The 23,889-nt window shown below is 39.4% G+C and overlaps 2 protein-coding genes across 4 annotated transcripts in view; one reads left to right on the top strand and one right to left on the bottom strand.

The window, feature by feature from the left end:
- Positions 1-3,873: 3,873 nt before the first annotated feature.
- The window catches only part of map9 (microtubule-associated protein 9), a 37,986-nt gene continuing 17,970 nt past the window's right edge, over positions 3,874-23,889 (top strand). Inside the window, exons 1-14 of one of the 3 annotated variants that reach the window (XM_022682032.2) lie at positions 3,874-4,025; positions 4,918-4,997; positions 5,080-5,176; positions 5,581-6,144; positions 6,938-7,152; positions 7,271-7,382; positions 7,546-7,604; positions 8,762-8,832; positions 8,925-9,087; positions 10,323-10,412; positions 10,520-10,681; positions 11,639-11,784; positions 12,380-12,515; positions 13,466-13,577. In XM_022682032.2, coding sequence (XP_022537753.2) covers positions 4,923-4,997; positions 5,080-5,176; positions 5,581-6,144; positions 6,938-7,152; positions 7,271-7,382; positions 7,546-7,604; positions 8,762-8,832; positions 8,925-9,087; positions 10,323-10,412; positions 10,520-10,681; positions 11,639-11,784; positions 12,380-12,515; positions 13,466-13,577 — 2,002 coding nt within the window. In that variant the 5' untranslated portion in view covers positions 3,874-4,025; positions 4,918-4,922. Of the gene's footprint in view, positions 4,998-5,079; positions 5,177-5,580; positions 6,145-6,937; positions 7,153-7,270; positions 7,383-7,545; positions 7,605-8,761; positions 8,833-8,924; positions 9,088-10,322; positions 10,413-10,519; positions 10,682-11,638; positions 11,785-12,379; positions 12,516-13,465; positions 13,805-23,889 lie in introns of those variants that run through there. The other 2 variants (XM_022682029.2, XM_022682031.2) reach the window with 2 other exon arrangements.
- npy2r (neuropeptide Y receptor Y2) lies at positions 19,797-23,839 on the bottom strand. Its single transcript, XM_007232754.4, has 3 exons — positions 23,495-23,839; positions 21,274-21,898; positions 19,797-21,039 (listed from the first exon to the last, which is right to left on the bottom strand). The coding sequence occupies exons 2-3, from the start codon at positions 21,883-21,885 to the stop codon at positions 20,509-20,511; spliced, it is 1,143 nt and encodes a 380-aa protein (XP_007232816.3). The 5' UTR covers positions 21,886-21,898; positions 23,495-23,839; the 3' UTR covers positions 19,797-20,508.

Genomic DNA, 23,889 nt, shown 5'->3' with positions numbered 1-23,889 from the left:
AATCCTGACTGTTCTAATATCAGCCACAGCGTTACAGCGCCAATTATATACAGTGGGTGGTCCAGACTGAGTCCTGCTGTAGCAGTAATGACATTTACATTCACTGGACGGCTGAGAAAGCCCTGCGTCCTCACTTATCAAAACACAGTGTGGACATATATACACGGATCTAATGCTTAAAATCACTTTCATTACATTAAATTAATGATTTCAGTTGTTATTTTCACAATAATAACTATATGTGTATACATAAAAACTCGAAGACCTTTCCAACCCCAAACAAATACAGTATATATGATCTATAGACATACATATGTACGATCTGTAACAACCTACATATACAACATATAGGAGTTCAAATCTATTAGAGCTATTAGAAGAGCCAGTAGAGTGTATAACACACACAATATATTCTAAAAATGCGTACAATCATAAACATTCATAAAATATTCATAAGGTATATACTACTGTCTATAACATTTGTAACATACGAATGAATACTACACGGATGTATAATAGTCTATATAATATATATAAAATCTAAATAGAGTTCGTAACAAGCATATAGGAACATATAATTGATTATTACATGTCTAGAAGACTTTACATAGTGAATAGAATGTTTAAAAATATGCACTGGAGTCTATAATGATCCAAAAACTATGATGAACAGTTTATAAGGACTCATAATCATTTATTTAACAGCATCATACAAACCTATCAAAGTTTGTAACAAATCTATAAGAACCTGTAATTCCTTTAGACTTGCTAGAGAATCTTGTTGGTTTTAGAGACTCAAGATCTGTTAAAGACTTATATACCATACATACACCATATATATAATTATTTTTCTCTGCTTCTTAGGTTTATATCTCCTAATATGGTCATGATGCTGAATCAAAAATGAATCATTCTGATTGGGCGCCGGTTGGTCCAGCGTTCTAAAGCGCTGCCACTATGATTGGGAGATTGCTGGTTTGAATCCCCGTCATGCAGCTTGCCATCAGCTGCCAGAGCCCTGAGATGGTGCTCTTTCCCCTCATCACTCCAAGGGTGATGTGGATCAGCACAATGCGTCTGTGAGCTGATGTATCAGAACCGAGTCACTGCGTTTTCCTCCAAGTGCGCTACTTGGCAATACTGCATCAGCAGCAGTTCAAAAAAGGCAAAGTTTGACTTCACATGTGTGAGGAGGCATGTGTTAGTCTTCATCCTCCTTATGTTGTGGCATCACTAGTGATAAAGGATTTACAGCTGAGTAGCAGATGAATGGGTAGGAAAGTTGGGAGAAAATGGACAAGAAATAGTAAAAAAAATATATATTGGGCTGTGAGAGTGTTCACTTTGGACAGCAGTGCAGAGTTCAGGAGGAAAGATTTGTGGGTCACTTTACATGCATTCTTTCCCACAACAAAAGCTTAATTTAAACAGGATAGTGGAGATATGATCAGAGTCAGAACATCGCTCTGGCAAGAGCTTTTTATTTCCAACAAATTAAAAACTACAGTATCAGAGCTCAGCTCTGTTTACTCTATTCACCGCTGAGACCGACCGAAGCTTCTGCGCTCCAGTTTAACCCTAATGCTGGATTATTAGTGTGGTCTGAGTGCTGCAATTCGCTATGTTACACTGAACACTAAATCAGCTAAATCTGCACCCAGATCTGCACAGCGAGCAGCGGCTGAAGGGCGAGAGCTCCTGAAACAGCACAGATACAGCAGGTGCTGCGGTTCAGCAGTATTGGCTTTATGAGCAGATGATTGCCCTTAAGCTGATGATAATGTCCTGTTGTGAGCGGTCAGAGAGAGGTCAGGCCCGGCCGAGGGAGGTGGTAAACAGCCAGTTTACCTCAGTCTTAATATCCACCATCCAAACCCACCATCGAACCTACACAAGTGTCGTCTGGGCTGTAATGAGGATGGTGATGATGATTATGGTAAAATAGAAGCAAATCTAAACAAGGAATTTTCTAAGTCATTTTTACCCTGCATACAGCTCTGGAAAAAATAAGAGAGCACTTAAAAATGACGAGTTTCTTTGATTTTACCAAATTTAAAACCTCTGGAATAGAATCAAGAGGAAGATGAATGATCACAAGCCATCAAACCAAACTGAACTGCTTGAATTCTTGCACCAGGAGTAAAGGCATAAAGTTATAAAGTGATTAAAAAACAGGGTTATTCCACCAAATATTGATTTCTGAACTTTTAAAACTGTATGAATATGAACTTGTTTTTTTCTTTGCGTTATTTGAGGTCTGAAAGCTCTGCATCTTTTTTTGTTATTTCAGACATTTCTCATTTTCTGCAAATAAATGCTCTAAATGACAATATTTTTATTTAGAATTTGGAAGAAATGTTGTCCGTAGTTTATAGAATAAAACAACAATGTTCATTTTAATCAAATATAAACCTAAAAATAGTCAAATCAGAGAAACTGATTTGAAAACTGAAGTGGTCTCTTAATTTTTCCAGAGCTGTATATTTATTGAAACCTCAGACAGTCCACAGCAGGATTAGCCAGCAGACTTCTTCTGAATGAGGGATCTGTTCCTGATTTAGAGCATTTACACACACACACAGGCTGAAAGGGCAGCTGTTTGTGGGCGGGGCTTATCTGTGCTGTTATGTAACAGCAGTGTATGTTCATGGCAGTGGCAGCGGAGGTCACTGATGCTCGAGTAATTTTACGGCCTCGTGCCTCAGCCCCCCCAGCCCAGTTCAGAGCTGCTGCCGAGCACATCTGCCCTGTTTATTATAGTTACGCACTGTCCAGTCTGAGTGCAGTTTAGGCCTGTGAACAGCTTTCTGATTGGATGCATGCTTTTCTTATAAACTTATCTAAAATCTGATTTTTGTTGTCCATTAAGAATGAATGTGTTGCAAAAGTGTGCTCCCATTTACTGTATTCCTGCTTGACCATCATACACATCATTTTGGATATACAGCTCTGGAAAAAACGAGACCAAAAAGAGACCACTTCAGTTTCTGAATCAGTTTCTTTGATTTATTTGCAGAAAATGAGAAATGGCTGAAAACTTTTAAATAAAACTTTTTATTGCAGGTGAAAAAATTATACAAAGAAAATAAAAATCAAATGGTAAATAATTTGATTAATAAAGTCTGTTTTGCCATATTTATTATATTTCATATTAATAATTTAAATTAAACGTTTAATAATGACGTAACGGAGCGACTGTGGCTCTTGCACGCGAGCGTGTACCTGAGTCTGCAGCGCCACCTGGTGTCTGACTCACACACCAACTTTAATTTATTAAACTATGGTAAAGATTGTTATGTGCATTAAAGCAATTATGCAAAAATAAAGCAAAAATGAAAAAATAATAAAACAGAATATTAAACCAAATTAAACAAAAAAGAAACACAATTGTAGCAGGGTGCATACATATTGCCCCCATTTATTTTCCATAATTTGTAATATTGCTTATTTTATATAGTATTGTTTTTCAGAGAGAAAAACTCAATTTCTTAAAATAATTTCACAAACAAATTAAAAACATGGTGCACTTATTATAAAAAATCACATAGCAAATCATAAATAAAACTAAAAAAATGAAACAATTAGACGTTTTTCTTTTTGTTTTCTTTTGTTTTCTTTTATTTTTATTTATATTTTTACAGTAACCCTTCCTCTTCAATATAAAAAGCAGCATACAAATCCTCAAAAAATAAAATATTGCGGTAAGCTAAATTTGTTTAATATATATTACTAGTAAAATTATTTCAATTTATATAATATAGTATTTAGCCATTACATAAATACTACAAAATAAAACACATTTATTAGGTTTATATAATTTAATTATAGGACTTTTGTCAGAGAGAGGAAGTGACTTTTATTTTGAAGTGCTGCCTGGTTTAGCGCGAGCTCGGCGTCCTTTGCGCGTGTGTTTCTTGGTAACGGCTGTAAACAGATGGCGTCTCTGGAGCTGCTGCGGGTTTAAATTCGGTTTATTTTGAATTCGGAGTGTGTCGGTTCTGTTGAATTCTGTTGCGGTTCTGATGGTAAAGCTGGGTTTATTGGGTTAATGTTGCTAGAGCGGCGCTGCTAATTCGGTTCTGGGAGTTTTCGGTCAGCCAGCATGTGAATTCTGATTCAGTTTAAGTGATCTGAATGTGGATTAATGTTTAAAATGTACCAGCTTTTGTACTCGATAAACACCGTTTATTCTTTGTAAGAATGCAGTAGAAGGAAAACAGGCTAACTACCTAACAATACAACTAAAACACAGAGCTGGGAGTCAACATAGTGTCAACATACAGCTCTGAAACAAATTTGGAGAGTTTCTGAATCAGTTTCTCTGATTTTGTTATTTATTGGTTTATGTTTGAGTAAAATGAACATTGTTGTTTTATTCTATAAACTACAAACAACATTTCTCCCAAATTCCAAATAAAAATATTGTCATTTAGAGCATTTATTTGAAGAAACGGAGAAATGGCTGAAAAATACGATCTCGAAAAATGTAAAGAAAACAAGTTCATAATTATAAAGTTAATTATACATGACAGAAATCAATATTTGGTGGATTAACCCTGCTTTTTATCACCATTTTTATGCATCTTGGCATGTTCTCCTCCACCAGTCTTACACACTGCTTTTGGATAACTTTTCCCTCTCTAGTTCAGTTTGGTTTGATGGCTTGTGATCATCCATCTTCCTCTTGATTATATTCCAGATGTTTTCAATTTGGTAAAATCAAAGAAACTTTTTTAAAAGTTTTAAGTTGTCTCCTTTTTTGTCCAGAACTGTATGTTTTCTGTGCAGTCTGAAGTTGTATAAATAAGATAAACATTCAAGGGAATATGATTTGTGTGTTTAATTACATATAAGGAAGAAAATAAAGGCAGTGTTAGCAGCATTACTGAATGAACCCTGTGATTTTACGCTCGTCAGGTCAGATGGCAGAGGAACCACTCCGCACCACCCTGGCCTACACCAAAAGCCCCAAGACCTCCAAAAGAACCACCTTCCAGGTAACTGACTCTTCCTGTGGTTATTCTCAGCGGGAGATAGAGATGAGAGTGATGAGTTCTGACCCTGTGGGTCTGATTACAGGACGAGCTGGAAGCTGCAGTTTCTGCCAGAGCTAAACACACAGCAGCCCAGAAAAACACCATCTCTTACTCAGACGACTTTGATGATGATGACGATGGTGAGTAAATAAGTGCTACATTGGCAGAGCAGCAATAATAAATAAATAAATTAAGCCATGACTGCGGACATTCAGCTAGCAGTGATGCTATCCATAAGTTCTTCTTCTATTAGTGCCAGCACCATTGGCAGACGGCTGCATGACTTGCAGAGTTAATACCATGACTGTGTTTAATTAATTGATGAGCTAGATTCTTTAAGGTAACAGTCAGATTAGGCCAAATCTCATCCCACAAAGGCTGAATTGCAAGATGTTTTAGTTCCCTTTCCCATTAAAAAGTTATTTCCAAGAGAGAATATGATCTATCTTATATAGACACCACAAAACCCAAGTCTGACGATCATCAGTGTGCATTTTTAATCACTTATTGTTCCTTAATCATATGTATTGTGAATTCCTCTCAGATATCCTGAACGAGCTGCTGAAGACAAGAAGGAAGAAGATGGACATCTTTAAAACCGGACAATCCAAAACAAAAAGCAACAACTTCCAGCTGTCAGATGAGGAGGAGGAGGAGAACGTCCGACCTAAGAAAGTCTCCTTCCTGAAGAGCGAGAGGAGGAACTTCCCTGTGCAGGATGATCAGCTCGACTCAGCCAGGAGATCAGACACGGCCGGCAGCTCGGACAGCCAGAGGTCACTCCCAGAGGGAGGTGACCACCATACACACTCCGCCCCCCAGTCTGACCTACCTGCAGACTGGAAGATCCAATCAGAGTCATCTTCAGGAAGAAAGAGCCAATCAGAATCCTTAGTGTCGAGAAAGAGCCTGTCAGAATCTCCGCTGCCGCTGAATTCCGAGAACAGCCGGTGGGATTCTCCAGCAGAGGGGGCGCTCTACGACAGTCCTCAAGCTTTATCTTCTGAGAGAGGAGATGAGGACCTGCTGAGAGCTCTGATTGGAGAAGATGGTGAGCATCCTCCTCCTCAGCCCAGAGAACGTAGCGCCAGACAGAGACCACTGACAGGTCAGTGCCATTATTTAAACGTTTAAACACTATATGGATATAAGTATTGGGATGCCTCCACAATCCTACCTGAGCTTTTATAACCAGAACATATGAATCCATAGACGTTGATGTGTAGTCGCTTCCCTTTTGGTTCCCCTGCAGGTCTAACAGCAGTTTTGCAACCAAGAGGTGTGTCCCATTACTTTTGTCCATATAGTATATCAATAACTGTCAGCCAGCAGCAGCACTAGCAGTATTGAAGTTGTTATCTTTGTTTTTGTTGATGTCTTGGCTCTCTGCACTTAAATGCAATATACAACAAGTGAGACCAGAATTATTGGTCCAAAGTGATGGGAATGAAGCATACATCAATTGTGTACTCAAAAATACTGCTGGGTCCCTGGTGTGATACTGTTTGGTGCTTGGTGTGACGACTGTGGGTCCCTGGTGTGATGCAGGTAGGTCCCTGGTGTGATGCTGGTAGGTCCCTGGTGTGATGCTGGTAGGTCCCTGGTGTGATGCCGGTGGGTCCCTGGTGTGACACTTGTAAGTCTCTGGTGTGACAGTGGTAGGTCCCTGGTGTGACCCCAATAGGAACTTCGTGTCACAATGGTAGGACCCTGGTGTGACGCCGTTAGGAACTTTATGTGATGTTGGTAGGACCCTGGTGTGATGCCAGTAGGTCAGTAGGTGTTATGTCTCTTTTGTGTCGCAGATAGGTCACCAGTGGGTTGGTGGTGTGCCTGCTGGTGGGTCACTAGTATGAAACTGGGGTGTTTGGGTCAGAAATGTCTGTTTTTGCTGGTTGCAGGTTTGGTTGAGGACAAGCCCCCGAGGCCCAGACCCAGACAGAGGGGAGCTCCGGTGGGCAGCAGCGGCCATGATGAAGGAGATGGTCCTGCAGAAACACCATCCAGCAGAGCTGCCACCTCCTCAGTGTCCATCCCACTCTCCTTCTCCGACAGAAACACCACCATGTCTGCATCCTCCCACAGACTGGGCTCCTCTGGGAGTGACGGCGTACAGGTGAGGGGACGGGTCTAAAAGGGGCTTTAATTAAGAATCTCTGAATTTACTTTATCTACAAGGTGGAGCAGCTGTAGGTAGGAGTGTGTATAACTACTGTGTGTGTGTGTGCTTGCAGATTGCAGAAGAGCCCTACACAGCATCTCTTATGGATGACACTCTGTCATCATCACCCACAAAGAGGACCACCGAGGCTGTGCTCAGTCCTCTAGAGGGCGCTGTAAGCTCCGGTATGTGTAGAATAAAGTCCCCTTCTCTTTCTGTATGGAGATGGACGGGGGGTGGAGGTTCTGTCGGTGTAGATTAGTGTATCTGTGCATCATGTGATGTATATGCAGTAATATTTATATTCAGTATAAACTCATTAACTCCAGCTCTCTCCCCCTGATGCAGATCTGTTCCTGAATCAGAACACAGGAGATAAATACTCCACTTCCTCACAAGAAAACCCAGTAAGTCCACAAGAACCAATCTCTTTATTTCAGGAATACAATGAGCCGACAGTTAACACTGATACAAAATACACATAACAAATTAGAACAACCCTGCTGCAGGGAAATGACTGTTTTAGACATTTATTTTTGTGCATGTTTTCTTTTGTTTGGCAGTAATTTATAAGCAAATAAACAGTAGCAAATTTGCATAAATATACCACCAATTTGTTACTTTAATTCACGTAATTCATGTATTCCAAATTTATAAAGCTAGATTTTTCTATACGGCTCACCGCACTTAAAAATGAAAGGTTTTTGATTTTACCAAATTAAAAATAAATTAAGAATATAATCAAGAGGAAGATGAATGATCACAAGCCATCAAACCAAACTGAACTGCTTGATTTTTTACACCAGGAGTAAAGGCATAAAGTTATCCAAAAGCAGTGTGTAAGACTGGTGGAGGAGAACATGATGCCAAGATGCATGAAAACTGTGATTAAAACAGGGTTATTCCACCAAATATTAATTTCTGAACTTTTAAAAAAATTGTGAATATGAATATGAATCTTTTTTTAGTTTTTTCAGACATTTCTCATTTCCTGCAAATAAATGCTCTAAATGACAATATTTTTATTTGGAATTTGGGAGAAATGTTGTTCTAGTTTTTCCAAAACTATTACAAAAATGTCTACGTTTGAGATGTAAATACTGACAGAATTTAGATATTAATATGACCATATTCTGATTTAAAAGAAATTACACACCTGCACACCTGCGTTTTTGCTTGTAAAATCATTTCACCACAAATTGTGTTTTTGATTTGAGATATTTGTGCAAATTTAAATGACACTTTGATGTTTATAGTATTTTTTTTAATAATGCTTAAGCATGCTTTAATATTAATTGGCTGTTTGTGTATTTATTCATTTTATCTGGGCTTTTATTGTATTGTTAAATCTAAACTCTGAAAGAAAGCCTTACAAACAGAAACAGCGAAACGGAACAAACTCTGGAAATTTAAATTGTTAATTAAAAAACAATCATTTTTTTGAGAATCGATACATAACAAAAAACATAATAATAATAATACAATACTGTAGTGTGTGGATATATTATTAGCTATTGGTGTTACTGCTGTATCCCTCCTCACTGTGATCTTCTGTAACCTGCAGCAGAGAGGTGAAGATCCTACTGGTCTAACAGTGAGCAGACAGAGTCACAGATCAGACAGATCTCAGGACAGGTGAGTGTCCTCTCTGCTCTCTCTCACACACACACACACACACATACACACTCTCTCTCTCCAGCTTCACAGCTCTGCTTCTTCACCTGCAGACCCTCCAGCTCTCGGCCGCTCAGCTCCAGGAAATCCAGGAGTGCCTGTTCCTCCTACTCAGCACAGTCCAGATACCTGGGCTCTCTGAAGGTTTTAGATCAGAAATCTGTGCCGCAGCTCCAGCCGGACACCGCGGATTCCCTCAGAGCCGCCGTGTACCAGGTCAGACCCAACTCTACTGCAACACTGAAACATTACCATTAAAGAGTAAAAGTGCCATGAAGTTCTGCTGGTCATGATTACTGGACAAAATATCCGAAACCTAGAATCGTAAAAAAATATCAGAAGGGTGGATGTTTTTGAGAACGCTCTCCAGGGTGGAGGTTTTTAGATGACTCCCAACAATGAAGGTTTTTAGAGCACTCTTAAAGATATGGAGGTTTTTGAGGGTGGAGGTTTTCAAAGCACTCTTCAAGAAGCAGGGTTTGGAGGTCTCCAGGTTGGAGTCTTTTGTGGGTGGAGGTTTTTTTTAGCACTCCTCAAGGTGCAGGTTTTTGAGCATAAAGGTTTTTAAAGCGATCTTTTTGGGTTGCAGTTTTTTGTGGGTGGAGATTTATTGTTGGGTGGAGGTTTTTAGTAGGTGGAGGTTTTTATAGCACTCCTCAAGGAGCAGGTTTTTGAGTATAAATGTTTTTAAAGCAATCTTTTTGGGTTGCAGTTTTTTGTGGGTGGAGGTTTTTAGTGGGTGGAGGTTTTTATAGCGCTCCTCAAGGTGCAGGTTTTTGAGCATAAAGGTTTTTAAAGCGATCTTTGGGTTGGAGTTTTTTGTGGGTGGAGGTATATTTCTGGGTGGAGGTTTTTAGTAGGTGGAGGTTTTTATAGCACTCATCAAGCAGCAGGTTTTTAAAGCAATCTTTTTGGGTTGCAGTTTTTTGTGGGTGGAGGTTTTTAGTAGATGGAGGTTTTTATAGCACTTTTCAAGGTGAAGGTTTTTGAGGGTGGGGTTTTTTGGGGATGGAGGTTTTTAGAACGATCTTCGGGTTGGAGTTTTTTGTGGGTGGAGTTTTTTAGAGAGATCTTTGGGTTGGAGTTTTTTGTGGGTGGAGGTTTTTAGTAGATGGAGGTTTTTGAGGGAGGAGGTTTTTAGAACAATCTCTGGGTTGGAGTTTTTTTTGTGGGCGCGATTTTTTTGTGGGTGGAGGTTTTTAGTAGGTGGAGGTTTTTATATCACTCCTCAAGGTAGATGTTTTTGAGCATGAAGGTTTTTAGAGTGATCTTCAGGTTGGAGTTTTTTGTGAGTGGATGGTTTTGTGGGTGAAGGTTTTTGAGAACAATCTCCAGCTTGCAGTTTTTTCTTGTGGGTGGAGGTTTTTGTGGGTGGAGGTTTTAAGAGCACTCTCCAGGGTTTAGTACTGCATGATCTCTAACCCCCTTCGGAACATTTTGAACATCATCAGGAGTGGCTGAAGAAGAAAGAGGAGAAACTGCAGGAAGCTCTGAAATTAAAAAAGCAGGAGGAGAAACTGAAGGTGGAGAAGAAGGTGGAGGTCAGTGCAGACTTGCTTTTTCTAAACAAAGTCGTGAAAGCAAATCATGCTGTAAGCTCAGAAACTTCACTGTTCTTCTGAAATGTTGTATGAAATGGCTTTTGTAGGAGGAGATGAGCAAGAAAGCAGAAGCTAAAGCCTCGTATGAAGCCTGGAAGGAGAAGAAACAGGAAACCCTGAGGGAGAAAGTGAGAGAAAAGCAGGAGGTGCTGAAGAAACAGCAGAAAGAGCAGGAAGAGAAAGAGGAGAAAAAGGAAACTGCGAAAAGAGTGAGTAAACATCAAGATTACCTGTACCTCAGGCCATCTGTCATTCACCAAACCAGACCATCTTCTTCCAGTTCTGACGCTTGCGTGTCCATAAGAGGTGAAGGAGACTTTGGTTTACATGGTAATTAAATGTTTTATATAATAGCCAGCCAGCAGTTACCCCAGGGAATGGCTTTGGAATGCCCAAATCTGTGTAAGTTGTGAGGTGGTATCTTATGATTAAGTTTGAGCAAAAAAAATGACATGATTTATGGGAGCTGGAGCCTCATAAGATATCTTACGTTCCTTGAATGTTTTACGGTCATCGGTCAAAGGAGGCTAATATTACCAACCACAGTGGACAGTGCAGTGGATGAAAATGATGGTGACTGGCAGCATCTGGCTAGATTTGTCCACACACATATCCCACAGATAATTTCAGCATTCTTTAGCTTCAATGAGACATGGCATGTGGCATGTCAGTGTGTGTAAGTGTGGGTTTCTGAGGGGTTAATGTGCTTCCTGAAAATATTTAGTCAAGTTACGTTTATTCTAGGGCTGTCAATTGATAAATAAAGGAACAAAATAATGATTTTGTGTGATTAATTGAGATACAGAGAGAAAATTAGATTATTAATAGATTATTCATATTTCATCTGTATTTCAATCGAAATAAAAACTATTCTACATTCTAAACTACTAAGCAAATGCATATCATGTTTAGATCACTAGATAAAAGTGTAAAAATGCTAGTACATCACTAGGCTCTATAAAAAGAGAGAAATACAGAAAAACTAAAAATGGGTAAAATAAAATAAATATGAGGATGGGGATTGAGTAATAAAAATAGAGCTAATAAATAAAACAGTGAAAATGTAAAACATGAAACAGTAGTTAATCAGTGAGTAAAAATAAAAGGTGTGATAAATATAGATAATAAAGATATATCAGTGATCTGTCCTTTCATGTCTTCTACAGGTGTTTGAGAAGTGGAAGCAGGAGCATGAAGAGCGTCTGCAGGAGCAGCACCTCAAACAGACGCAGCAGAAGAACCGGCTGAAGGACAGGAAGGAGAGAGAGCAGGAGGAGCGGAGGAGAGACTGCGGCTCATCCTTCAGTCTGTGGTAAGAGAGAGAGAACACACTTAATAAAGTCTGACAGGATTCGGATTGCAGTGGTGTCCAGATGTTTGGAAAATTGATTATCATACTGTATCCAATTTGATAAAAACCATCAGTTTGTTCATATTTTTAATATTTAAATGCTAAATAATTATTTGCTGCAAAAAAAAAATCTTATTTTCTTAATTTTTAATGGAGAGATTTTACAAATACTTCCATTAATAAACTTTCGAGCTTTAACTATAGCTCAACAAAGCTTTTTCTTTAAGGCTAAAATAGTAGTAATAATAATAATAATAATAATAATAATAATAATAATAGGTGGGAAAAACATGGGATGGGAAAAAGATGAGTGCAGGTCAGTATTGCTTTAAACCAGAGCTGAGTTACCTAAACTGATAAAGTACAAGAAGAAATTAAACTCTTGGCTGTGGACAAAATTAAGTGGGATGGTATCAGTATCTCAGCAGTAGGAGAATTGAAAAAGAACAAAAATGTACAAAAAATATAGCAATAATAATAATAATGCTAGAAAGGTCATGCTTGTGTGTGTTTCTGTAGATCAGTATAAATCCCTGTGATTCTCTGTTACTTTTAGGAGTGAAAAAAAGAAGGACGCTCTTCAGGAGAAGCTGAAAGAAGAGCGAGAGAAGGAGAAGATCAAAGAGATCGAGGAGAAATATCAGAAGGAGGAGAGAGAGAAGACTGCGCTGGAGATGTATGAGAAATGGCTGGTATGTGTAGTTAGGATCTATTAGAAACTATAGAAACATCACTTGATATACTATACCATGGCAACCACCTAGAAGCACCTTAGAAACCAGCAGCACCTTTATTATAGCAATGACCTGGTAACTAATGCTCTAGAATACAGTACTTTTGCTCACAGGAAAAATGGGTGGGTTCAGACAGAAGGTGCTATCCTCTGAATTGGGCATCAGATCCAGGAAGTAAAATAAATACCTGGAAATAAAAGCTGAATTGTTGATCCTGTGCCTTTTATTTTTCTTTTAATATCAAGCCCAAATATTTTCAGTCTACTGTAGAAATAAAGTGATTGGCTTCACTGTTCCAGTACTTTTGTATATGAGTTTTTAGAATCTGTTTCTCTGATTTTGCTATTTATAGATATATGTTTAAGTAAAACATATAAATCATGGACAACATTTCTCCCAAATTCCAAATAAAAATATTGTAATTTAGAGCATTTATTTGCAGAAAATGAGAAATGGCTAAAATAACAAAAAAGATGCAGAGCTTTCAGACCTCTTCATATTTATAAAGTTTTAAGAGTTCAGAAATTAATATTTGGTGGAATAAGCCTGGTAGTTAATGACAGTTTTTATGCATCTTGGCATGTTCTCCTCCACCAGTCCTACACACTGCTTTTAGATAACTTTATGCTGCTTTACTCCTGGTGCAAAAATTCAAGCAGTTCAGTTTGGTGGTTTGATGGCTTGTGATCATGCATCTTCCTCTTGATTATATTCCAGAGGTTTTCAATTTGGTAAAATCAAAGAAACTCATAATAATAAGTGTTTTCTTATTTTTTTCCGGAGCTGTATATCAAAAAAGGTGAAATGGACATAGATTACATATTAAAATTAAAGATAAAATATTTAACTATAACAGTTGTATACAGATGTACAATATTGTATTTATTTCTTTTTTTTTTCTTCTACAGAAAAGAAAAGAGTTTCAGCAGAAACGAGAGAAACAGGAGAAGAAGATCAAGGCCATCGTTCAGGACGAGCCCCCTCCCCCCTGGAGCCCACCCAACAGAACCGTTCCCTTCGGTAAATAAGGAGCATCTCACCAGCATCTCCACCGTATCTCTGTAACGGCTGATCTATCAGACCGATACTGTATCAGATATTCTTCATACGCTGTTCAGTCTAATCTGATTACAGAGCAGATCTGCTGTATCATGCTTGTGTGCTCTGATCTGATTGGGTGTTCAGAAGAACGCTAATGAGTTTAGTAGTTGCTCTCTTTTTATATATATATATATATATATATATATATATATATATACATATATATAGCAGCATCTGCCTAAAATGGTCCTTAACCTTCACGGTACAAAGGTCATGGGATCAGTTCGTTTGGATCAGGTGAGGTGAATTAGGGATGGATCCCAGTAAAAGGTAACGGTAACTGTCAATTACATCACATCACAAATATGGTGGCCTAAACTGGGTTTTTATCCTTTAGATTGTTTCAAATGCGTATAAATCATCACCTTCCGGCAATTATATATTATATACTAATGCATCTAAAAAAAAAATTAAAGTTGAATCATTGAAAAGTTACTTTATTTCAGAATTTCAGTTCAAAATGTGAAACTCAAATATTATATAGATGCATTGCACACAGAGTGATCTATTTTAAGCCTTTATTTCTTTTACTGTTGATGATTATGGCTTACAGCCAATAAAAACCCAAAAATCAGTGTCTCAAAAATTACAATATTATATAAGACCAATCGATACTTTTTGGCAGTGTGGGCAGTGTGCCAAGTCCTGCTGGAAAATGAAATCCTCATCTCTATAAAAGTTGTGAGCAGAGGGAAGCATGAAGTGCTGTAGATTTTTGCAGTTTCCACAATCAGTCATGGTTTGAGGAACCGTATAAACAGCTCTGGAAAAAATGAAGAGAGCACTTCAGTTTCTGAATCAGTTTCTCTCATTTTGCTATTTATAGGTTTATGTTTGAGTAAAATGAACATTGTTGTTTTATTCTATAAACTACAGACATAATTTCCCCCAAATTCCAAATAAAAATATTGTCATTTAGAGCATTTATTTGCAGAAAATGAGAAATGTCTAAAATAACAAAAAAGAGGCAGAGCTTTCAGACCTCAAATAATGTAAAGAAAACAAGATCATATTATCTCTTTATAACGTTTTAAGAGTTCAGAAATCAATTTTGGTGGAATAACCCTGGTGGTTTTTAATTACAGTTTTAATGCATGTATCTTGGCCTGTTCTCCTCCACCAGCCTTACACACTGCTTTTGGATAACTTTATGCTGCTTTACTCCTGGTGCAAAAATTCAAGCAGTTCAGCTTAATTTGATGGTTTGTGATCATCCGTCTTCCTCTTGATTATATTCCAGAAGTTTTTAATGTGGTAAAATCAAAGAAACTTGTCATTTTTAAGTAATCACTTATTTTGTCAGGTATAGAACACACCAGCACATAAGCAGTGTGCTGCAGCCATGGAAGGAGATGGAGACAGTTTAGAACCAGATAAGCCCAGAAGAGAGATTCTGAGCTGGTTAATTTTCTCCTCAGCAAGTAAGCACTCAGATTACCTTACTATGATTAGCGATCCTTAGCTAAAGCTATTACCAAACACTAGTGTGGTAGAGACAGACATTTTATTACATTTTAACCTTTGAGTGTTTGCATTCATACTCAGGCTAGGTACTCGGTATTTAGAATAGGTAGATATCTAGCAATCCTATAGCTTTTTCACATACTCATTCTTTTTAGTAGTTTTAGTTTTCCTTTAGAAAATACAGGGATTATTATTAGATTTAACCAGTTAATTATAGAGAAGATTGCGATATTAGTAATGCCTGCTGTGTGTCCAAGGTTGGAGTAAAATAATTGATATTATGCAAAAATAATCTGACTCTGGTGGATATATCAATAGACAGTCAGAACACTGTGAATATTTACTTTTATATCAACCAGAAAAAATATATAAATATAAAATATTAAATGTACATGTGATGCTTTATACATACAAACTTAATTAAAATATTGTTATATAAAAGGGTTGTGCTAATACTTTTGGAACTGTGGGAAACATCTTTTTATATTTGTTACATTTTTGTTCTTTTTTTACCGTATAAAAATGTTTTCGTTTGAATAAGAAAAGAACAAAACTTCAAAACCATCAAAGTTTAAAACTCCACAATTTTGTTTATAAATCAACACTTCTTTTTTACAGTTTTGCCCATAAGTTCTATCCAAAAATGTGTTTAAGATACATTTTGCAAAGGGTTGCACAAACATTAATAGAATTATGGGGGAAATTTTGTTATATTTGTTCATTTTTAATTTTTTTTTCTTCCTGCTTAAAAAAAGAAGTTTTACCCAGAAATATTGTTATACTGTGTAAAAGGGTTGCACAAACAGTAATAGAATTATGGGACATATGTTGTCATATGTGTTACATTTTTGTTTTTTTGTAATTTATTGTAAATGTTTATGTTAAAAAAAACTGCAATACAAGCACAATTGAAAATCATAAATCCATACAAACAGTTTTCCCACATTTTTTACCAAGCTCTACTCAAAAGAAAATGTTTAAATATTTTTGAGTTGTGCAAATATTAAAGGAATTATAGGTAACGTTTTGTTGTTATATATGTTAAAGTTGTATTTAATTTCGTATAAAAAAGAAACAAGCAATATAAGCAATATAATATAACCATGATTGAACCCCTTAATGCACATTTTTGTGCACTCTGCTGTTCACACTGGCAGCAGGTGGCAGCACAATAAAGCCTGTAATAACTGCTGTATTATAATGCTGGACCTGGAACAGTTCAGCCTAATACTATCTGTATTTATTTTTGTGAATAATTTCTGAATAAACAGAGATATTTCTCATTCCTGATGCACTCCAGTCCTGAAGACCCCCCTCCCCCCTCCCCACGTTTCTGGACCCTCTGGCCGGGCAGTATTAATCCATCATCAGTATATTAAGTGTGTCTGTTCTGGTAGGGCAGTAAAGCTCGTTCTCCAGGGGAAATTAAATCAAGATTATGTCAGTTTCTGCTTTAATTACAGACGCAGTAAGATGAGCGGCTTTGTGTTTCCATCAATCCTGCAGACAGAAACTCAATAGCGTCCTCCGCGGGATAATGCTGCCGCCATCTTTCCTGCCTCCCGCGGCCGAGGGCCAATAAATAGTCAGGTGATTGGGGGGATCGATAGCCAAACCCTTTATCTTCATCTGCAGCAGAAACAGAGCAGCAGAGGATGGATTTTTCTTTTTCATAATATTATTTAATCCTTTCTTTAATTTCTTTATCCCATTTTCTAATCAATTTGGAAGCCCAGTTTCCCCACCCACACCGACTACAGTAGGACAAGGGTCAGGACAAGCACATGCCTCCTCCCATACATGTGAAGTCAGACTCCGCCTCTTTTTCCAGCTGCCACCCATCAATGCAGCATCACTGGTTAGCTGATTTAACTAGTTCACAGATGCCTGTTCTGACTAACATCACACTGTTAGTAATGAAGGGAGAGAGCGCCACCTATCCACCCAGACAGAGCATGACCAGTTGTGCTCTCTCGGACTCCGGCTGCTGATAGAGAAGCAGCGTGATCTGAATCAATCCGGCAGTCCTCAAATCATAGGGCAGTGGACAGCACTGTGTGTGTGACAACTAGTTTAGGTTACATCATTAACTACATCATATTCAAAATGAGCAATATTAGGTATACACATGACATTTAAGATGACTTTTTCTTGTTTATTGTAGTTTTTTGAGGAAAGAGTGTGTAGACTGGTGTCAATCACGTATCAGCATCAGTTCAGACACTCTCAGCTAAAGGTCACGAGTGTTCAATTTATTTTCCCAGTCTGACTTTTCTCACACTCTGGATGTGAATCGATTGACGAGGGGAAACTGGAGAGACTGTATTGACCTCAGTGTGTCTGTCGTCTTGTTCCACTCGTGAAACAGCTCCTCGTTTATGATGTGAAATCATATATATTGTGCAGCTCTGGTTTATATGCAGTAATTTATGAGACACGAGAGGCGCTCATGTGCTGAATGCTGGGCTCTCTCTCACTCACAGGCAGTTTGAGCTATTCTCTTCTGTAGGGCGTAGCTGTAGATTAGCACATAATGTCGTTAGATATGTCGCTATTTTCTTTTTTGAAAATAACCTATTTATACAGTCTGGTAAGTGGCTAAATATAGGTGCTATAGTTGCTGAACTGGCAGCGCTGGTGCTGAATTAGTGAACTGTGCCCACATGTCTCTTCACTCACCATCATACAGAGTTTATACAGAGGCAATGCAGACATCCAGCCTGCTGTCTGTCACATCCCTGCCTTATCCTGTCTGTTTCGCTACAGATTATAAAATAAAGCACAGTGAACAGCTGCTGTTACTGTCTTCTAGATCCCTAATTCTACTGATGTACATTATATTCATCATTCTTTTTTTATTTCCATCCAGCACACAGGTATGGCATGGACATAGCAGTGTCTCTCAAGCCCCAGAGGCTCTATATTATTAAATCTGATGCGAGTAGCGCCCGCTTTGACCGGTGTTCTGTCGAGTTGTGCTTCCTTTTCAAACCATGCTATCCTAGTGTATATTTAAGGTCTTGGGATAATGCAGAATCAACCGGAGATCCGATTTAAACGTATAGTTACTTACTCAAGATAGCTAACGTTAACAAGCTCCGTAAACAGAGCTGTTAGATCCTCCTTATCTGACTATCTTCTTCTACTGCAGCCCGGGTTCAGCTCTGTCTGTGGGCGGTCTTAAGCCAAGGAAGGTGAGACCATGAACTCACTGGTTGACGTAGGTCTATGAACCTTTCCTGTTTTCTGAGCCTTTTCTTTTACTAGCTACTGCAGAGAGACCTATATTATTATACAAAGAACAAAAAAAAATTGGATTTTAGCAGAAGGAGACCTTTAACTCTGTTAAAGATTTCAGTAAGTCTAATGGTATCCAGCCAGCTAACATTACCTTTATTAGGACTCGGTAGTACTGTAAACTCAATGAAGGCAGTCTGAGACGCTTGGTCTGGGAGAAGGGGGTGGGTCTGACTCTGTTCTGATTTCAAATTTGACAACATGACTGAAGATTTCGGCTTTATTTCTATAAAACAGAAAGAAATGGACCACGGTGTCCATGTTTTATACAGTCATTGATTTAAAATATACAGTAAATACAGTATCTTACAGGAACAAACATTGTACAACAACAACAACAACAGCGTCCTGATCTCACAGTAATTTACAGTTCACATGTTCTGCCTCATCACGACACGTCACAGTACCACATTAATTCTAACTGTCCTCCAGTCTTCAGATCTTCAGCTCATCCACACTGATTCTATATAGTCTTCAAACCCACCAGTGATCCTACGCATCTTCTTAGTTTTATAAGGATTGAGATATGAGTGAGTACACTTTTCTTTAGGGACTATTTCTTAATGTGCTACACTCTATACATATTATATATCCTTCCACCGTCTTAATGATATCGTTACTGTCCAATGAAAATACTTCTCTCCAAAACAGCAATTTTACAGGAGAGAGAAAAAAACCTTGTAAACTTTCAATGGAAGTCAATGTAAAAAGAGTTTATTTCAGGTCATTTTGAAGAGTTTCTATTGGTCCAATCATCAAGACAATTTGGCACAGTGTAAGAGAGAGTTTGTCTGTTGAAATATGTAGTAAACTTAAAATCGACAAAAATGGAGCTGTGTGTTTCATTGGACAGCGATGATATTCAATTTTAAAAACTATTTTTATATCCAAAATCTTCTCAGAACTCTGATAAAACAGTGGATAATGATTTGCACCACTTTCCTTCAGCCTAAATGTAGTCAATCAGCCAGACGTGTTCAGTGTCTAAATTTAGTTTCTTTAGTTTTGTACTGGAGCTACAAGGCTAATGGATCTAAAAGGTCTTTGTTTGAACAAGATAAATATAAAATATCCATCCAAACATCCATATATCTGCTCTTACCATTCTGTGGAGGGACACCAACACCAGAGCATCCTGACAGAGAGAAATGGCTCAATTCTGAGACTCAGGTGAAGTGGAAGCTTTGGGTGTTTTTAAGGCTCTTAGGTTAGCACTGAGGCTAACATCTGACAATATCAGGTTCATAACTGAATTTTCCCTCCACAGAATGGAAAGAGCAGACTTGGGAATCTTTGGGTGGATGTTTTAAATGGAGCTCCTTCAACCACAGATGCAGCTCTCCTTGTTGGAATGTTGGGTTAGCATAGCTAACAGCAGTAGCTACTTCAGATATATATGGAGGGATAGTCACATATTAACTCACCCCAACATGCCTTTTGCAATCATTTATTCCTTGTGGGCAATGCTAAAATCATTATTATAAACTGTACAGCATGACTTTCATTGTTTTTTACCTTTTCAGATATGGATATACTTTAGAGTAGTCAGAGGTGAAATGAGCTCATCCTGTGCAGGAGGGGAAAAAAAAACACTGCCCACCCACACTAAAAACTGATTGACTGACTTACAGAATCTTTGCAGAGTCACAGACTCTTTGCGTTGCCAGCGTGCGCCTACTGACTCCCGGTGATTTTATCTGATGTGCGGGTACCAGGGACTGTTATGTATAAATATTGATATGTGGTAGACTCCCGTGACTTCCAGGAGACTTGAGACGTCTGCAGACTGCATTCACTTTAAATACGATACTGTTAGAAATCACTGAATCCTGAGATATTCTAGGAAAGTATGAGAAGATTCGGACATGCAGTTCGCACCACTAACTCACATGCGCTTATCTTCCATATCTTGTTAACTACGTTAGCCGTGTAGCTCCAGTGCTAAAGAAGCTAAAGAAGCTAATAAAATAAGTAAAGAACCAAAATATTTACATATAAAGAACAATCCCGTTCCATCGAATACTGTGGTAAATGTGACCTTTTAACCATCGAACCATCATGTATCCTCATGTGTCCCTCAGCACAGCATTTAGAGGTGCGTGTTGGCCTGCGTCAGGACGCTGATGGTGCTCTGGTGCTCGTGAGCTTTTATCCTGACGGTGTCTCGGCTGTGCACCCTGCGTAGTCTGCTCTCCGCCCGGCCGCACTTGCAGACGGCGGCGAACGCCCCCCTGTAGTTCCTGTTCATCCAGCCGTAGAGGATGGGGTTGGCGAAGGCGGAGCACATGGCCACGATGTGGAACACGGTGTACAGCAGCTTGTAGTCCTTCATCTCCAGCACGCTGCTGTCGATGTCCACCGCCAGCTGGAACGCGTGGAAGGGCAGCCAGCTGACAGCGAAGACCGCCACCACCACCGCCAGCATCTTGGTGGTCTTTTGCCGACGGCGGTGGCGGTCGCTGCGGCCCCCGCCCGGGCTGATGTGCTTCCTGAGCTTGGTCCAGATCCTGGCGTAGGCGAAGGAGATGACGGAGAGTGGCAGGCCGTACTGCAGGAAGAACATGGAGATGCTGTAGACGGTGCCGTCCGTGCTGCTGCCCGGCCACTTCTCAGCACAGCCCTGCGGGGCACAGGGGGGCACAATGCCAACATACATTAATGTTATCATGATAAATTACTGTACAGTGTGCTTTTCTGAATATATCACAGATATAGTAAACTGCAGGACACCCTACAATAACTATATTATTGCGATTCGTTGCTCACAGTATCAATGATATCACCGCAGGCATACTCTTTACATTTGATTATAGCGCCACTTTAGTAAGTCAGATTTGGAAGATGAGTCTTGTACCTGGATGCTCTGCTCTGGCGTCAGGTCAAAGGTGACGTACTCTCTGAAGATGGCCAGTGGGCTAGCTAGCACGGCACTCGCCACCCAGGTGACTGCGATGACCACGGCGCAGACGTCTTTGGACATCTTGGTCTCCATGTGGTGGACGATGCTGCGGTAGCGGTCCAGCGCGATGACGTTGAGCGTGATGGTGGAGACGTTGACGGCCAGGCCCTGAGCGTAGGGCAGCAGGTAGCACATGGCCTGGCCGAACTTCCACTCGCCGTACAGCGTGTACATCAGCGTGAACGGCAGGCACAGCGTGTTCACCAGCAGGTCCGCCACCGCCAGGTTCACGATGAAGAAGTTGGTGACCGTGTGCAGGTTGCGGAACTTGTAGACGACGTAGATGACCAGGGCGTTTCCGGTCACGCCGAACAGAATGATGGAGCTGTAGGCTAGAATCAGAATCACCTGAACTCCAATCAGCTTGGTGCTGTCGTCCAGACCGTCCAGCAGAGCGCCCTCGTCCTGCATGATGGGCAGGGAGCAGCAGTTCATGGAGGCGGCCGAGGAGCCGGTGAGGTCCTCTAGAGTCGAGTTCTCTTGGTTTCTTGTTTCCATGATTGGCATCCATGCACAACAGCTGGGTAAAGAGACACCATATAGAGCGGTCAGTATCTGTTACAGTGCTAATTAATTAGAAAAATGGCTTTTAAAGAATGATAACATGATAACAGAGCATAATATTATGACCACCTCCTTGTTTCTGCACCCATTCTTCATGATGGTGGTTTATAAGGTGTTAATAACATTTGTTGTGCTGGTAGTACGAGTGTATCAGACACTACAGCAGTGCTGCTGGAGTTTTTAAACACCTCAGTGTCTCTGCTGGACTGAGAACAGTCTGGATTTTAGGATGCGTGTGGAGCAGATACAGCAGCATGAGCTTCTGCAGCCGGTTCTCCAGCAGTTACAGGCTGATGGCTGGTCACTGATCACTGCTGAAAGTGCAGTCATGTGTCTGCTGATGTTTAATCTGCTGGATAAAGGTTAGCAGCAGCAGGGGAATGAGGGAGGTGTCACACTGATTAGTATGGCACGGCAGAAACCTGCACCCCGAAGCCCTGGTCCAACGTTTATACATAAGCTTAAAGAGTTCATTTCAAGATTTATACTAATTCTAGTATTTTAACTTTAATGAGACTCTGTCAAAATATATAATACATCTCCAGAGAGCTCCTCTTTCAGATTATTAGTTTCTCTGATTTTGCTATTAATAGGTTTATGTTTGAATAAAATGAACATTGTTGTTTTATTCTATGAACTACAGACAACATTTCTCCCAAATTTCAAATAAAAATACTATTTAGAGCATTTATTTGCAAAAAAAATGAGAAATGATCAAAATAAGGAAAAAGATGCATTGCCTCAAATAATGTAACAAAAAAAATGGTTCATATTAATTAAGAATCAAGAAACAACAATACTAATGTTTTAACTCAGGAAGAGTTCAGAAATCAATATTAGGCTTTCATGCATTTCTATGCATTGTGGCATGCTCTCCTCCACCAGTCTTACACACTGCTTTTGAGTGACCTTACAAAGTTGTTCCTATTACAGAGGTGGGCTGCATTAGTGTTAGGAGTCTTGTCCAAGGACTTTAATTGGTGTAGTGCAGCATAATCACCCAGACCGGGAATTGAACCCTCATCTCCCACATGATAATTAACTGGGAGGTAGTGGTGTTATCCACTGCACCGGCATTTCAGCTTTATTTATTGGCTTGTGACCATCGGTCTTCCTCTTGATTATATTCCAGGTTTTTTTTTACATTTATATTTGTTATTACATTTCTTGTCAATCCTGTCATTTTGGGATAACCCCGCCCCTTTAGGAAGCTTACCTTTGACATAATCAGTGACATTACAAGCTTCTTTAAAGCTTATGTTCTCCACCCTGTCACTCTAAAACATACCATAATTTAATTAGTAATTAAAATAATGGTTTAATAACATTAAATATTAGGTAAATCTAAATATTTGTACCTTTGAAACAGTAAAAGGACAGAGTCACCATGAACAATTCAACATGTTCCTCAACTGGTCAATTTCACCAATACATGTCAGGAAATAAAAAGTGAAATAAATAGTGATTAAGATGGAAACATGATTTCTGTGTAGTTTGAAGTGTTTTAAATATGATGCAGATTTTGTGTAATGCAGGTGTGTCATGCTCTTACCTGCTCTCGCGCACAGACCAGACCCCTGCGTGAAGTTCACTGCAGCCCTGCTGAGAGCTCTCGCGCACAGGTGAGCAGGACCAGCGCGAGCTGAGGATGAGTAGATCCGTCCATGCCGGAGTCAAACCGCCCTTAATCCCAGTGAGGCGTGCGAGAGCGAGGATGAGAGTGAATGGGAGCGAGAGCGAGTGCCAGAGTGCGCTGGTGATCTCCTCCTCCTCCTCCTCTTCCTCCTCCTCCTTCACTCGCTTCTAAAGCCTTCTAGCAGCGCGAGCTCATCTCCTGCTGCCTTTATATACATCCACTGAAGGGGGCGCTCTCTCTGCCCTGGTGGAGGAGAGCATGATGCCAAGATGCATGAAAACTGTGATTAAAAACCGAGGTTATTTTTGTTG

Source organism: Astyanax mexicanus, chromosome 25 (assembly GCF_023375975.1).
Source record: "Astyanax mexicanus isolate ESR-SI-001 chromosome 25, AstMex3_surface, whole genome shotgun sequence".
NCBI classification, from domain to species: domain Eukaryota; kingdom Metazoa; phylum Chordata; class Actinopteri; order Characiformes; family Acestrorhamphidae; genus Astyanax; species Astyanax mexicanus.
The sequence above is the reverse complement of the archived record's forward strand: the minus strand, read 5'-3'. Positions and strand labels throughout refer to the sequence as shown.